The following is a 16,395-nucleotide window of genomic DNA, read 5'->3' on the forward strand; positions in this document are numbered from 1 at the left end:
CAACTTCCTGTAGGTCTTCATGCCTTGAACATCGTTGATAAGAACACTATGGCTTGGCTTGACCAGATCGCATACACCAAATAAGTAAACCTAGGCTGAAGATCGGGTTCCAGGTAAGATGGCTGTGTGAGTTAGACCAGAGATGACCTGTGAAAGTCCTAGGAAGGCAAACAAAAAGATGTGTTTTGGGATTTCTGCATCTGCAGCCGTGTCAATGTGAGTGTTCTGATCTCCCAGGACAAGTCTGGAGTATTTCACCACCATTGCTGACAAGATGTCAATGAGCAACTTTAAGAATCCTTTTATCTCTGATGGTCTGTAAGCCTAAAATCTACATTGGCTTTGGCTCTTGTCTCTACTGTAAGATGACTGAAGTCAAATGAAGTTGTCTTACCTGAGGCACTTCTGAGCCATTCAGTACTAAAGTTTCTTACAGAAGGTCATTTTCTTGTTGCAATGACTTCAGCTCAGAGGGGAACAAGCTTCAGGTCCTAATAACTTATCCACCTTCTACCAGAGTTGACAAGAATAGTGATGCTGTAAACTTGCCAGAGATTCCTTTCCAAAGTGGTGTCAGAATTCCACCTTAATGAGCCTCTCATCCTGCCAACTTTTTCACACTTACTATATGCCCATCCTGGTATGGCCCTTAACTATGCACTCAAAATTAAAATGTCTTTTTTGTGACACTAATTCTGTGGATAATGCCATTACTCAAAAGATTAGTGTCTGACTGATGCGTTGCGTTTCTCATTGCTTATGATCTGGCTGGCTTATTTAGTCCAAGACAGGGCAATCTCTGATGTCTGCCTCAGGAATGTTTCTCATTCAGATATGTGCAAGGCAGCTATGTGGTCCTCCATTCATGTGTTTACAAAAATCTATTACTTAGAACCTAGGCTCTGTGGAGAGAGATTCTTGATTGTCTTGCATAACCTGTTTCTGAACTACAGTCCAAACTTTCTTGCCTTTTGAATTTTTTTTATTTGGGATGTCCTCTTTAGAAGTCTGTCTTAAGACACCACCTCAGGCTGTTGAAATGTTAAACCTGCTACTTCTGGAGGTACCTCCCCATTTTTTTAAGCAGCAGCCTGTTCATCTACATAGTTGGCTTTGGCATAGCTCTTGTCTCAATTTGCAATGTAACTGTTACTCTTTTGTTTAGGGATAATCCTTGAGCTACTTTCACTCCTGCCCAGATGGTATCTTTAGAAGAAGGCAAATTAATTAACCTGTAACCTGGTTTGGTGAGCTGTGTAGCACATGTGAGGAATGTTTGGGATGGCCCATGCCATGAACCATTGCCCTTGGAAACAAACATGAGAGCTCGGAGGCTCTTAAACATTCAGTCCGTTCTTCAGAATGAGAATCCAAACACAATATCTTCAGAAAAACAGAGCTACCACTTAAATTTTTCTTCCTATCTTTGGGTTTAAATGTGTAGCTTAATTTACTACCTATATATGATGCAGGAAGCAGAGGTAATGTAGGTATTGAAACTCTATTTTTTGCTATACTATTTTGCAACCTTAATATTAAGTAGCTTTTGATGTTAAATCTTGCCATGTGCAAAGCTGGTGCCAAGGGGCAGCTGCTTATTTTTTCTTTGTTGCTTCAGTCCCAGCAGCCTCTAGAAGATCTGGATGCTCAGTTGAGAAGAACCCTCAGTCCAGAGACTGTCCCAGTGACCTCTGCTCCTGCCTGTGTAAGTTTGCAGTGTTGGTGTTTAAAGCCTCTAGTTAATAGTGCTTCCTTAAGCTTTTACGCTCTTGGATAGTTGCCTTCAGAAGCAGTGTGTCAAACTTTCTCTGGTCTTTGAAAATAAAAATGCTTTGATGCCTCAAAAGACAGTGAGTGCTGTGCAGGGAAACATACTTGTATGACTTACAAACTAGTAACTTTGGTAGGCTTTTTAGTAGACTTTCTGGCCTGTTGCTAGAGGTACCCTGCTAAAACCAACAAACATTCATTAAGAAACTGAGAGCGCCTTTCTGAGGATGGAGCAATATAGGAGATCAGAATAAAGAATCACATGTGACTGTCTTCTGAGTCTACAAGAAGTGCTTCTGATGTACTTGAGGCAAAAGGTACAGCTTGTGCTGAATTTTGTATTTCCTCATGGCTGGCTACCAAGTAATGTTGGGTCCTTAAGGAGCCATGCAGTAAGGGGTGATTGCAAATTTTAAGATGTAATATGAAAATAAAACTAGTCATTTGGAAAGGAGGTACTGTATTCAGATGAATGTAGGCTCCTACTATAGTAAATAAGAGCTTGTCTGCATGGAGGGTGGGGGGGACATACGACAACTGGAATACCTAGCGCGAAGTAGGTATTCTGCACTAACTCCCTGTGTGGACACACTTATTCCACACCAAGGGGTTGTCTACATGGGTACACCCAGGAAAACTTAATCTGAATGTAAAGGTGTGAATTTAAAGTGAATTAATTAAATTGCATTAAACCCCTGTGTGGACTGATGCATTCTGAATGCATCTGGCCTTAATTTAAATAGCTGTTGCCCTTTAAACGTGAACCCTTAGCTATTTCATACCAACTTCGCCATGTAGATGGTACTAAAACTCCCTCAAGTTATCTAAAGGAGGAGGAGCGCTGCTGAACCATTGGAGATAAAATTTGAAAACACAAACATATATCCTTATAGTTATTGCAAGATTCACTGAGATTATTTGTTACCTTTGCCCATGGTCATTCCTTTATCCTTAAGCAAGATGGAAAAATATTGAGTATTGCAGGATGCTTTAGGTAGGCTGTGGTAAGGATCAATGCAACAGCTAAAGGATTTTCTTTGTTTTTATAGCCTGTGCCAGCAATGGCTTCTACAGCGGTTACTGGAGTGGTGTCTGCACCAGCACAGCCCCTGAAAGAAGGTATTTATGCTGACACTTACTACCTCAGTCTTCTGAGGAATGTGAATGGACTTTCTGAACAAGAGGATTTGATGTTAAATGGCTGTCCTAAAACTGCAGGCTTTATTAGAGGAACTAGAAAGACATTTGCTTTTGATGAACTAAACTAAAATTCTCTTACTGCAGGTCGAGAGGTGCAAGGGATATGGTAGCTTATTTGATTTTTAAAACTCTCCAAAAATAAGCCAAATTAAGATTTACAAGGACTCTCCGCTAAACCTACTGCTAAGGACCAATATCAGGATTTGTGAAGTGATGCCACCTCTCTCTCATACTATATAGTCAGCAAGAGTGAGCAGACTGTATTGCTAGTTTTGATCCTTCTGTGCCTTATCAACAGATCTTTAGGTATTTCCCTTCTTTCCACTGTGCAAAGAAGTGGAAATCTTCGTATGAGCAGTGTTGGGGAAAAAGATTTGCTTTCTGGTTTCTTTTAGAGAAGTTGAGGAGCAGACTGGACTTTCCAGTCCTAAATTTATATCCAGCTGCTAAACAATTAATGATTGGACAGTCCTGTAAAGGTTCCAGAATGCTTCAGGGTATAAAGCGCAAACATTTCAGCAAAAGGGGGAAAAAACAAAGAGATGGTGTAGCTAGCTAGCCCACTTGCTGGCTCACACTAGCTTGATAATGTATTCACTTGTAGACTAAAAGGTTTTGTGGGGGCCAAAGGTTCTCCTGCCAGTTTAGTTCAACGAACTTCACTTGCCTTTTTACAAGAGAAGAGTGCTCCTGTACTGTTAAGAGTATTTCAAAACCAGTTAGAAGAGCTAACAATGTTCTGTGAGATTTCCCTTGTGCAGCCAGTGTTTTATGGCAGACATTCAAGATTTATTATAGTAAGAAAACAAAGTCACATGTAGGGCTGCCTGCAATAGATTCCCCTGGAAAATTGCTTCCCTACCTGAGAATACGTTCTCCATCCTGCTGAAGTTTAGTAGAATCATTTTAATTGGAACACCATGTTGGACCGTCTGCTGAATAAGGATGACAAAGCAATTTTTTAAATTTTGAATGCCAGATCCACAGTTGCACAACCGGTGTGATGGGCAGTGGTTGTATGCCCCCAATACTGGAACCAGGCCAGCCTTTGTTACAACTTACGACACTCTCAGGGTGACCCAATTGCATCCCAGCTGCATGTATTGCTGGAGTGCAGGAGGTGCTCAGTGCATGTCCTCCTTCCTCAGCCACAGCCCCCTACATCACAGGCTTTGAGACTAGTTGTGTAGAGCCAATATGGCCACCCAAGAATTTCTCTTTCATTAGAGAGAGAGCTAGGTAGCTAGTTCCACTAGTCCAGCAGTGCAATGCAGCTGGAGTGTGGGGGAGGGGAGTCCAAGAATCTGGCCCTGAAGATCTAAAATGAGAATATTATACTGACTAAAAATGATTCTCGGCATTTGATTTGTCTTTTAATCTTCTTTGTTCATTTCTGTATTAATATACTGGTTTAATGCTTGGGTAATCAACATTTGTCAGTGGATAAAAATGCCTAAAGGAGCTGGCTTTAACTGAATTTGCCACTATTGTCCCATTTAAACAGAAGTCTGTATCATTCACTAGTAAGCTACATTACTTCCATGAGTGACATGCCAGTTAATTATACCTCCAGATTACATGTATTGTATTTAAGTGCCATAATATGTTGAGAGGGATAACTCTAGTGAAAACCAATTTGTCTTGAAATTGTGGTATGGCATGGGGTACTATATAATATTCCTATGGGTGCTGCGCTTCAGGTGCACATGTGCGCCTCGTGCCTTTGATAGGAGCCTTTTGGTAGCAGTGCCAGTTAGGTCCACACATGCGCCCCAACTATCTTCATGCCCCATACCGAAGGTATGTAAGGCAGTGTCAGATGAAGCACCCTCAGTTCCTTCTCAACTGCCTCAGCATGAAACAGCATCTTCTGGTGCCTGCTTCATAATTAGCTGCCTCTAAGGGTACGTCTTCACTACCCGCCGGATCGGCGGGTAGCAATCGATTTCTCGGAGTTCGATATATCGCGTCTCATCTAGACGCGATATATCGAACCCCGAATGCGCTCCCGTCGACTCCGGAACTCCACCGGAGCGAGTGGCGGTAGCGGAGTCGACGGGGGAGCCGCGGATGTCGATCCCGCGCCGTGAGGACGGGTAAGTAATTCGAGCTAAGGTACTTCGACTTCAGCTACGCTATTCACGTAGCTGAAGTTGTGTACCTTAGATCGACACTCCCTCCCCCCCCCCCAGTGTAGACCAGGCCTTAGGGAATAGCTTCTAGATTTTATGTTATTTAGGTCTTAGTTACCCCCTGTTAATGTTGTAGTTTTTGTTGAGACTTCTTCAAGAGACTCCTTTGTGGTGGGGGAGAGAAGGGGACTTGGGCCTGCTTTCCTTTGACGGAATTAATTTTCTGGTTATGCCTTGCCTATGTTACCTAGATTTAAAGGTTGCCTCACTTGCCAGGAGTCCATCCCAGTTAGTGATGGTCACTCTCACTGTGTCTGCTGCTTACGAGACACCAACATCCCACCTAAGTAAAATTTGTTTGAGGTTTGAGTAAGTCTAGATGAGCCAGGGAGATTAATCTTAGGCTTCTCATGATGGAGTGCTCCCTTCGACCTGCCTCAGACTTAGAAACCCCCTGGTGGTAGAGTGATCTTCCAGTGAGCACAGCGCCCCATTGACCTTTGCCACCTATTCACCCACTAGATCTTTGCGAGTGAGAACCACAAAGGATAGTACCAAAATTTCCAGAAGGACGAGCTCCAGATTGTCTTGAACAGAAGCTGGGGACAAAAAGCCTAGGTCACTACACAGACCTGCTGTTTCAGTGACTTCATATCCCAGAAAACATACCACTGAGGCTCAAAGGTCTCCTCTTATCAAGGCCTCCTCATCTAAATCTGCAGGAATCTTAAAATCACAGCATTCCTCGGTACCAGCATGGTTGTGGTGCTAACGATCCAAAAGACTCTGTCAAAGAGGTCAGTACTGAACATGGGTCCTGTTTCTAAGTTGCCTGCGGTACTCCAAGTTGTTTCAAGCTGATCGACCGGCATCAGCAAAGCCAAGGTCATCCTCGATACCACCACCACTCTGTGGAGTCTTGCCAGGTTTCTGCATAGATTCACTCACCCAGTACTGCAGGAGTTCATATTCTGCTGTGGCTTGTGTGTCTCAGATGAACAAGAGTCCCCTGTACTAATGGATGCAGGAGGACTGTCAGTACTGGAGCCTCATGTGTCACTAGTACTGCCTGGCTTCCAGGACCCACTAAAAATGACAGGCAACCTCCCTCAAGGTCATACCTGTCTGCTCCTTCCTTGGACTGCGAGGAACTATATTCTTCAGACACTCAAATTTCTGTCAGAGGCTTGCTCAATTAGCATCCCAGAGCTGCCTCTTCTGATGGTTTTTTATTTTTTTTTCCTGAGAGAAAAGCTCCAAGGCTCAGACAAACTCCTCATTCTTCTTGTATGATCAATCCTGGGTACCCCCTCCTTTTCCTAATGGCCTCCTTCAGTGGTCATATTGGGACCAATGGGCTGCCTATAGACAAAAGTTCTCTAGAGCACCCAGTTACACCTGTGGGAATGTATCAGACAACGACCACCTACTTTTCTTGTCCCTCCAAATCAGTCTCTACCCCAGGAGGAATCTTTCAAGGAACAGGAGAGAGAAGCTGATCAGGAAGCTACTTACTAGACTAACATTTTTCTCTCCTCACCTGATGAGACAGTGATGCTCTCCCCTCTCTCCCCTCCCCCATATGCTGATGATTAAGCAGTTCCAAGAGGTCAGAAGAGAATTGCTGACTCCCTTTAAAGGGATTTGGAGGGAGTTCATGAGACCAGCACAAACTCTTAGAAGTGGCAGAATGGAGGATGTCCGTTTGGGAAGCCTTACGTATAAACAAGGCCTTGCTTGAACCTGCCAAAACAATTTAGCAATCCCCAGTTGCCATTTCTCCAACTTATAAGAGGATGGATAAAAAATATGTTCCTGCTTAAGGCACTGAGTTTTTGTTCATGCACGCAGCCCCCACCTAGTTCCTTGGTGGTGGATTTTGTGAACAAAGTTGCTACACATAAGGACCACAAATGCCTAGACCTCTTTGGTCAAAAAAGTTACTGTTCAGCTTCGTTGCAATTTAGAATCTCCAATTATCAAGCTCTGATTGCAAAATATAACCACACCAACTATGGAAAAATTAATTTTTATTGATCATCTGCCTCAGGAACGAATGAGAGCAATTTCAGGTGATCATCACAGAAGGTCACTTGTTAGCCAGAATTTGGGTACAGGCCTCCCTAGACATTGCCCACATGACAATCAGATCTGTTTCTACAGTGATTGTCATGCATCCTGCCTGCTGGATGTGATTCTCAGGAATCCAGAGGGAAGTTGTTGAGACCTTCCTTTTGATGGGCTCAAGCTCTTCAGTGAGTGCACCAATGAATCCTAGAGAGAATGCAAGTATTCAAGGGCTTCCTCAGCACCTACACACCTGCAAATAAAAGGAGATTCAATAGTCATAGATGGTGCAGAGATCCTGCCCAGCCTAGTTCCCTGCTTATCACAGGCCTTGGGAACTGCCTAAGAGGAGACTTGGGTTCCCAGAGAGAGAAGTCTGCCACCATAACTACCATAACTCATTCTTCTTTGTCACCTAAGAGTCAATTTTGATTTGGTCGAGGGTCAAGAACTGTCCTTCCTGCAGGATGTGAAGCTGTATTATTCTGCCTCCTCCCTCCCACTGTTGGGGAGTCTCTCTCCCATTTCTGATCGCATGGGAGCAGGTTACTTCTGACAGATGGGTTTTGGAGGTCGTAATGTTGGACTAGACTATGCATTTCATTTTCACTCTCCCCATCCCTTCTCAGGGTCCCATCTCATGAACATCTACTGAGATAGTCCTATCCCTTCTCCACATGGGCAGATAACTGGTTCTACATCTCTTAACACAGAGGGGAGAGGTATTCCAAGTACTTTCTGGTTCCCAAAAAGAAAGGTGAATGGAGACCCAGCTTAGATCTCAGATTGTTAATCACTTCCCGAAAAACACAAGTTAAGGATGGTGACACGTGCAGCAATAAAACTATCTCTAGAGCTGGAAGATGAGTTCTCAGCTGTTGACTTACAGGATGTGTATTTTTATATCATGATGCATCATTTTCACAAGAAGTTTCTGCACTGTGTGGTTGGCTGGGGGCATTTCCAATACTGAGTGCTCCTTTTTGGACTTTACTGCCCCCAAAGGATTTATGAAGGTTCTGGCAATGGTAGGTGTTCAGTTGCAATGATAAGCAGTTGGCTCCTCAAGGGCCGCTTTCACAACAAAGTTCTTTTTGCAGTGAGGAAGGCTATTTCGCTATTCGACAAGCTTAGACTTCAGCTTAACAAGGAGAAGTCTACTTTGATACCTCTTTAGTGAATAGAGTTTATACAAGCCACATTAGATGGCAAAGCATTCAGAGTTTACCTACCGATGGACAGGCCTATGGCATTAACGAATCTGATCTTGCAGGTCCAAATGAGACCGCAAGCAATAGCCAGAACTTGTCTGCAGCTCCTAGGTCATTTGGCAGTCTGCACCTTTGTCATGCCGTGGTTGCACCTACACTACTTCCAGGGATGGCTGAGAACAGTTTACACCCCCCAACAAAGTCTGAACAAACTAGTGTCATTCCTTCATCAGGTTCTAGATTTGCTTAATTGGAGGAAGACCCAGGCAAGGTCTGTGCTGGAGTTCCTTTTACTCTGCCTCCCTCCACCACAGCATTGGATGCACCTCTAGTAGGATCCAGGAGCTCATCTTCAAATGCATAGCACTCAAAGCACATGGACTGCCCTGGAATCCACTCTGAATATCAACCTTTTGGAATGTAAATGGATCAGTTTTGTGTGCAAACACTTCCTTCTCATGATCAAGGACCAGTCCATGAAGCTCATGACAGATGACAGAGCCATTATATACTATATAAATTTGCCAAGAAAGAGAGAGAGCTCCCTTTCTTTGTATGGATGCATTTAAAACTATAGAACTAGTGCATAGCCAATCAGACTTGTATCTCTGCCTCATACTTAATGGGTCTTCAGAACATCATAGCAGACTGCTTGAGCAGATGCTTCTGCCAGGATCAGGTGTGGGAAACCAACAATCTGATTCTCAACTGTATATTGCGTACTTGGGGTTTTCTGGAAATAGATCCCTTTGCCACTGCCAACAAACAGAAAGTGCCGGAAATTCTGCTGCAGGTTGGGGTGGGCTAAGACCTCAATCTCGGGTAGTTGCCTTCCTCTTTTCTTTGTTGATGAACCTCCTCTACACCTATTCACCACTGCCACTGCTCGTCAGAGTCCTAAACAGAATTAAGCAGGACATAGCCAAAGTCATCCTAATTGCACTGACTTGGCTAAGGCAAATTTGGCTTCCCTACCTGATTTGCCTCACATCTTGCCCGGCACTTCAGCTACTGTGACTATTCCTGAGCTGCTAACTCAAGATTCTGGGCATGTTCTTCACCACAGTTTGAACACACTGCAGCTCAGTGCTTGGTTTCTAGATATTTCTCTGGGTTAGAAGTTTGAGACAGGTACAGAAGGTTTTGTTGAGTAGCAGAAAAACATAAGCTACAAAAACTTACCTAGAGAGAAGTTCCATTATTGGTGAATTTTGTCCCTTGTTGATTCTTCCCTTTTGGTTGTGTTTCCTGTGGAGTTTAAAGAATTCAGGCCTCTCTGAGTTCTGTTAAAGTTGATTTAGCAGCTATCACAGCTTTCCATTCTCCTGTTGAAGAGTTTTTTTTTTTTGGTGTTTGCTCACTCCACATCTTCCAGATTCATCAAAGGCTGGCTAACCTTTTCCCATATGTCAGAGAACCCACTCTTGCATGGGACTGGAACTTGGTCCTCAACTTTTTCATGAAGCCTCCCTTTGAGCCATTAGCTGAGTGTTCTCTTTTATGCTTGTCTGTGAAAGCTGCATTTTTAGTGGCTATATCTGCTTAGAGAAATGGCCCATCTCCCTCTACACAGTTTTCCATGAAAAAGTATCTCTGGCCACATAGCTGACCTTTACCCAAGGTAACCGTGGACTCTGATATTGATCAGGTCATTTACCTACCAGTTTTTTATCCTAATCTTCATCTGACAAAGGAGGCGGCAGCCCTTATGCTTTAGACGTCAGGAGAGAATTGAGTTTTTAGTTGGAAAGGACAAAATCCTTTAGGGCCTCTCCCAGGCTCTTGCATAGTTGGAATTAAAGGGGCCCCTCTTTCTACCCAAAGACTCTCTAAGTGGATTTCTGGTTGTATCCCCTCCTTCTGTGAGGCTGCTAATGTTCAGTCTCCTTTTAGGGTTATAGCCCATTCCACTAGATTTCAGTCTGCCTCCATCGCTCTGCTGAGAGATTCTTATTGAAAAAATATGCAAAGCTGCCACATGGTCTTTGGTCCATACCATCTCAAAACATTATGCCTTAGTACACACCTCCTAGGGAAGACACTGCCTTTGGGTCAGCAGTTCTGCAAAAAGTCTTATACCAGGCTCTAAAGTATCCACCTCCTTTAGGGAATAGTGCTTGGGAGTTAAGTGAAGTTACTCCTGGAGGAATTCTGTTCACAGAATTTCACACATGCACACACCCCCACCCCTCCCGGCCGAGACTGGCTCCCCAGATCATACTGTGCAGGCAGGCTGCAGTTCCTGGGTTTGACAGCTCTGCTTGGTCACATGGTGCAGGCAGGCCCCCTCCCTCCATGGCAGCTGCTGGAGCCTGCAAGCTGCAACCCACAGGGACAGGCAGGAGCAACAGCTGGGAGCTGCAGGGAGGGGCCACTGTTTTCTGGGAGGGGAGACTGAGGATTGGGTGGGAGCTTGCAGGGGAGAAGTGTGACTGGAGCTGTTCCAGGGGCGGCTGAACTGTTGAATTGTACCTGTCCCCTTTCCTCCCGCCCCCTCCCCCCAATCAGCAAGTACAAGTCATCTCTGCCTCGCAGGACAGTAATGAAGCTGCGTGGAGCGGAGCCTGTGGCTGGGCTCTAGAGGCAGAGTGTGCACGTCTGGACCAGGGGGCCCTGTGCAGCCCACTCCAGCACCCCCAAATACCTTCTCCAAGTACACACCCTACCCCTCCAGCTCCCCCCAAATACCCTCTACAGCTCCCCCTCCCTCCAGCAGTGTCCTCTATTTGGGAACTTGAAATATGGTAACGCTGAGGAAGTAAGGTGAAAAAAATGAGAATTGACTAAAAGACCAGAAGGGCAGAGTTTTCCCTCAAGATGTGCCCTGCTGGCACATGTAACACACCCAGACTGAGGGGCCTGACAAAAGCATAACAGAGAAATAGGAACTGGGTTGTTGTAGGGGTTTCTTTAACTCTCTTCTCATGGGAGAATCTTTTTTGTTGCCTGTATTGTTACAGACATACTTGCTGACAGGTATTTTGAAATAGATTACCAGAATAATTGAAACTGGTGTGATTATATTGTGTTGTTTTGACAAATAAAATATACAGAATTTTGCAGAATTTTTAATTTTTTTGATGCAGAATTCCTCCCTCCCCCCCCGGAGTATGAAGTGGAGTACCCAAGGGTTATTGGAATTTGAATAACTTTCTAACACTGGGTATTTGATCTGGATAAAGAAAAGTTGCTGTTAAAGTCCAGATAATTCCATCTCCTCCCCTTTGTCCCCAGATACAAAACCACTTGTGTTAATTTTGTCCTTATTTTGTAACAGAGGACATTCTTCCTTCTCTACACTTTTTTTCAAAGAAGTGAAGTTAATTAATTGACTTCTCAGTAAATTACGTAGTTGTGATGCACCTGGTGCCAAGCTGTTTTATCTTCCATTAGTTTGAAGGCATTTAGCATTTGAATTGGGTAAGGCAAAACCCTGGAGTAGTTCAAAATAGAACACAGCAGATGACCCTAAGAGGCGGAATTGGAAAACAAAGATTTAGATCAGTCCAGTGGAGTGTTCCGCTATGTAATTCTGAGATTGGTCCTCAGACGTTTCAGACTAATACTTTGTTGGGTCTAAAAATACATGAATCGAGCAGGCCATGTTTTATTGTAGCTCAGTTTAGTTGAATTATTGCTTATGATCGCTCTTCATTCCTGCACTTTAGAAGTCAGATAGGAGGTTAAAGAAAGGGTGGTGAGTTCAAGTAATGATGCCATTATAGAAAGCAGACTGGGTGCAGCAGTGGGAGAAAGTGTTTGTCTCAAGTGGGAGAAAAAGATAAATGAAAAAACTTCTCTAACTTTCTCTTCACTTCCACCCTCCTTTTTCTCAATTTCAGCATCACAGGATGCAGAGAGCAGTGCAACAACTACCACTGCAGGAGCTGGAGTTTTTAAGATGGGACGATTTCAGGTAGGAAAATGTTACTTTGTAGATTTACTCTGTGGCCAGGGCATTGATCCAGGAATCTCACTTTTTGTTATGGCAAAGCAGTAGGGCCCAGATTTTTCAAGGTATTTAGGCATTGCTCCACTCAGCATTGCAATGCCCAACTGATTTTGGAGCCTAAATCTCCTTTTCAAAAGTGGTTTAGGCACAGGTGCCTAAAACCCATTGGCTGTCAATTGGATTTAGGCTCCTAAGTGCCTAAACCACTTTTGAAAAGGAGATTTAGTTTCGTAAACCAGTAGGGCATTGCAACGCTGAGTGAAGCAGTGCCTAAATACCTTGAAAAATCTTGGCCACCTTAATTGGTACCAGCTCCTGGCACACCATTTTACTGGGAGGAATAGCCAGTATCGAGTTTGACATGAATTCATCTTTCTATTCATGAACTCTACTCCCAATCAGGGTTAACATCACACTTTATTGCAGCATTTTCTGGTTTGTGACCTTGGCATTCTGAGACAACTGAAGCCTTGAAATAAGTCTTAACTATGCGTTGACTTTGCTATTAGTAGTCCAGATCTTTAATGTTAGCCACATGATGGCTAATATGACATTGGTGCACTCTGGTGTATCATTCTCTCAGTAAAATTCCTTCACAACCAAACTTAAAGATGTAGTTCTTGGAAGAACAGATGTGGGTGTGTATGAAACAAGTTGAGATGGCTTAGCTCCAGACCACATGATATTTAGCCTGCCTTTACCTAGAACTCTGGGATGAGTGGATACGTGGCCAGGAAAAGGAGAAGGCAACTTGCTTTGCTGTGCTCAAGGCAGCTGGTTACTTTTCCCAGTTTGACATGTTTCTGACCATAGAGGTCAGCTAGAGCCTGTCGCACATTGCTGTGAAGGGTTCAGAATGCTGTGCTCACTTAGTGTTTCCATCACTTCTAGGTGTCTGTGGCAGTGGATAATGTACTGAGAGAGAGTGACAGTAAACCTGAAGAAACTAAGCCTGTGCATTTTGAGACAACCTCCTCTGATTCATCCTTGTCTGGCAGCAGTCCAGAGAATACGCTTGTGAAGCAGACTTCCAATGGGACAACAGAGGCTACCACCGGTACCTCCTTAGATGTGACAGATTATGTTGTTTCACAGACATTTCCTGCCATACAATTGCCATCAGAGGCTGGGCAGCCAACTAAAGTTGGGCGCTTTCAAGTGACAACAACAACAGACCAACTGGGTCGTTTTTCTGTGTCCAGGACTCAAGATGAGGTCACCTGTGTGGAGAGAGAACCCCCAATGACTCTTCCTCTTTCTGTGGATTCAGAACCAGTTTCTCCTCCACCCATGACTCCAAAGAAAGAGGTGCCAGAATTGGTGGAGCCACGGCAGTCTCCGCTTATGAATGGGCCATCATCTGATCTGGAGGCTGCCTTCCTGAGTGGAGCGGCTCAGGAACTGGATGATGGCTCAGGTAGTCCAGACTCTCTCCAACCACTGGGTTCAAAGATCAGTCTCCCCATCCAAAGCTTTAGCAACTCATTGAATTCTTCCTACATGAGCAGCGACGAGTCAGATATTGAAGATGAAGACTTGAAATCAGAGCTACGCCAGTTGCGGGAAAAGTAAGATTTCTTCTTTGAGAATGATGTTTATGTGTGAACTGTAACAGTTGCTTAGTCTGAATTTCTCCTCTGTATGGCAGGTCAGAGTGCTCATAAAGGAAAAAGGACTGATTTTAGAATGAGCCTCTGTTAAATATCATAATCCGGTTTGTTTATAAGCTGACCCCCCCCCCTCCAAGATGGATAAATAAAAATGGAAATTTTTTTATAACCTGTTCATAAGCCGACCCTATAATTCAGGGGTCAGCAAACTTTGGCTCCCAGGCCATCAGAATAAGCCGCTGGTGGGCCAAGATGGTTTGTTTACCTCGAGCGTCCACAGGCACGGAGGTAAACCTAAGTAAACAAAGTGTCCCAGCGCACCAGCTGCTTACCCTGATGGGCCGGGACAGCAACTTGTGGGCAAATTTTTTGGGGGGAGAAGCTGGGAGTCAGGGGAGTAACCCCTGTGACCACCCCCCACATGACCCCAACCCTAGCCTGGGACCCCACACTCTCCCCATCCCATCCCTTCCCACCTTATCTGAGGAGGGCCAGGGGAGGATGTCTCTGGTCTGGCCGCAGCATGCTCCGGTGGGCTGGGCGTCACGGCCGCAGCCTGCCAGCCCTGGAGCTGCAGCTGCTTCGGAGGCTGGGGGGAGAGCAGCGGGGCCAGAAGTGGAGAGACTCTGGCCCCCCTCTTCCCTTTTGGCTCTGCTGGCTGTGCTGCCTCTCCTTGCTCCCTCTGTTTGCGGGAGGGGTTGTGTCCCACCTCTCCCTCTCTATACCCGTTCATAAGCTAACCCTCTTCTCTGGTGCTTCCCTTTTTTACTAAAAAATTCAGCTTATGAATGTGTATATATGGTATTTTTCTGTCGTAATTGTCAGTTTTCACATAGGGTAAAATTAGTTTACTGATAAATGAATGTGGTGGTCTTCGAGTGGTTGCTCATATCTATTCCAATTAAGTGTGTGCGCGCCACATGCACAGTCGTTGGAAAGTTTTTCCCCTAGCAGCACCCGTTCTGTTGGCTGTCGAGCCCCCTGGAGTGGTGCCTTCATGTCGCTCAATATATAACCCTGCTGACCCAGTGCCTCCTCAGTTCCTTCTTACTGCCAGTAACGGTCGTTGGAACTGCAGTGACTTGCTCAGCAAACTCTCCTCATTTTCCCTAGCTTTCAGTGTATTTTAGTTTGCAGTTTATTCCTAGCCTTGTTAAGCTTCATTTTAATGTTTTTGGTTGTTACAGCAGATAGCAGTTGGGAGTGGGGGGTCTTCCCCTTTGCCCTGACCATGTTCCCTGTTGGGACTCGGGGTATGCCTAAGTCCCATGGTTCCCCTCCATCTCGGGGTATGCCTAAGTCCCAAGAGTTTAAACCCTGCAAGTCCTGCAACAAGACCATGATAACAGGCAACCCCCACAATGCTTGCTTAAAGTGTCTGGGGGAAGCACACCAAGCGGACAAGTGCAGGATTTGTTAAGAGTTTCACTCCAGAACAAAAAAGGAGCGAGATTTTTGCCTCAAGCAGCCCCTTATGGAGGCGGCACTTAGACTGCAACCTACATCGGCACGGCAAGACCTGGCACCAAGCTCATGGGTGCACAGCACCCTAGCAGCAGTGGTAGAAGTGGCACTGCGGAAGGACTCTGGGAGAGACCTGTGACACTGCTGCTCACTGGCACCAAAACCAGCAGGATTGACCCGGCACTGGTCCCATTCCCCGACGCAGCAGTGGCACTGGAAGCAGGGGAGGAGTGGATCTCAGACTCAGAGACGCACCCCTTCGGAGCTGGCCAATGGGGCATATCCCGGAGAGGAGCACTCAGGGCTGAAGACTTTGGAGCAAGTACCATTGACTTTCGTGCCCCACAAGGGGGACCGTTGAGTCCGGTGCCATTGGATTTCCCCAAGTCAGGTCATTGGAGTGGATGGCAATTCCACCTCCTCAGACACCTTTGAGGCCGTGAGGGACCTCATCGCCATGACGGCACCATGATTCCCTGTCCTTCGAGCCAAGTCTCTGGTATCACATGTGGCACTGTCTTGAGGCAAACGAGCGATGCTTTGTCCCTCAGCACTGCCGGTGGAATCCCTCAGCATGGCTCCAGGTCACGTCAACGCTCCCGATCGTGACACTGATCCCCATCACGCAGCAGGTCCCACTCCTGGCACCAGTTATCCCGGCACTGGTCAGCATCCCGGCACCGCTCGGCACCACCCTGGCTGTTGCAGTCCCAGTCCCCATCTTCAGACTCAGAGACCAGGTCTAGATACTCAGTGGGGCCAGCACCAGTCAGGCCGTGGAAGGGCTGAGGTGAGGGCAGGGCTGTGGCCTGTGCAGTGGCAGAGCCCAGTGCAGTGCCTATTTTGGACCCCATGGGCGTACCACCAGGCCCAGGGCGCCCAATCCAAAGGTTCCTGTTTGGTGGCCTCTGAACTGTGGGTGCCAGAGGCATCAGCCAGTTGCCCCATCCCTAGGGGTGCTGAGGAGGTACCGGTTGCACTACCTCCCC

At 45.6% G+C, this 16,395-nt stretch overlaps 1 protein-coding gene across 3 annotated transcripts in view; it reads left to right on the forward strand.

Moving 5' to 3' along the window:
- WNK1 (WNK lysine deficient protein kinase 1) overlaps positions 1-16,395 on the forward strand; it is a 182,207-nt gene that overhangs the window by 140,978 nt on the left and 24,834 nt on the right. For all 3 annotated transcript variants that reach the window (XM_044991136.1, XM_044991155.1, XM_044991146.1), the window contains 4 exons: positions 1,619-1,705; positions 2,820-2,889; positions 12,223-12,296; positions 13,224-13,900. In XM_044991136.1, coding sequence (XP_044847071.1) covers positions 1,619-1,705; positions 2,820-2,889; positions 12,223-12,296; positions 13,224-13,900 — 908 coding nt within the window. The remainder of the gene's footprint in view (positions 1-1,618; positions 1,706-2,819; positions 2,890-12,222; positions 12,297-13,223; positions 13,901-16,395) is intronic.

The sequence above is a fragment of the Mauremys mutica genome, chromosome 1 (genome assembly GCF_020497125.1).
Source record: "Mauremys mutica isolate MM-2020 ecotype Southern chromosome 1, ASM2049712v1, whole genome shotgun sequence".
Classification (NCBI taxonomy): domain Eukaryota; kingdom Metazoa; phylum Chordata; order Testudines; family Geoemydidae; genus Mauremys; species Mauremys mutica.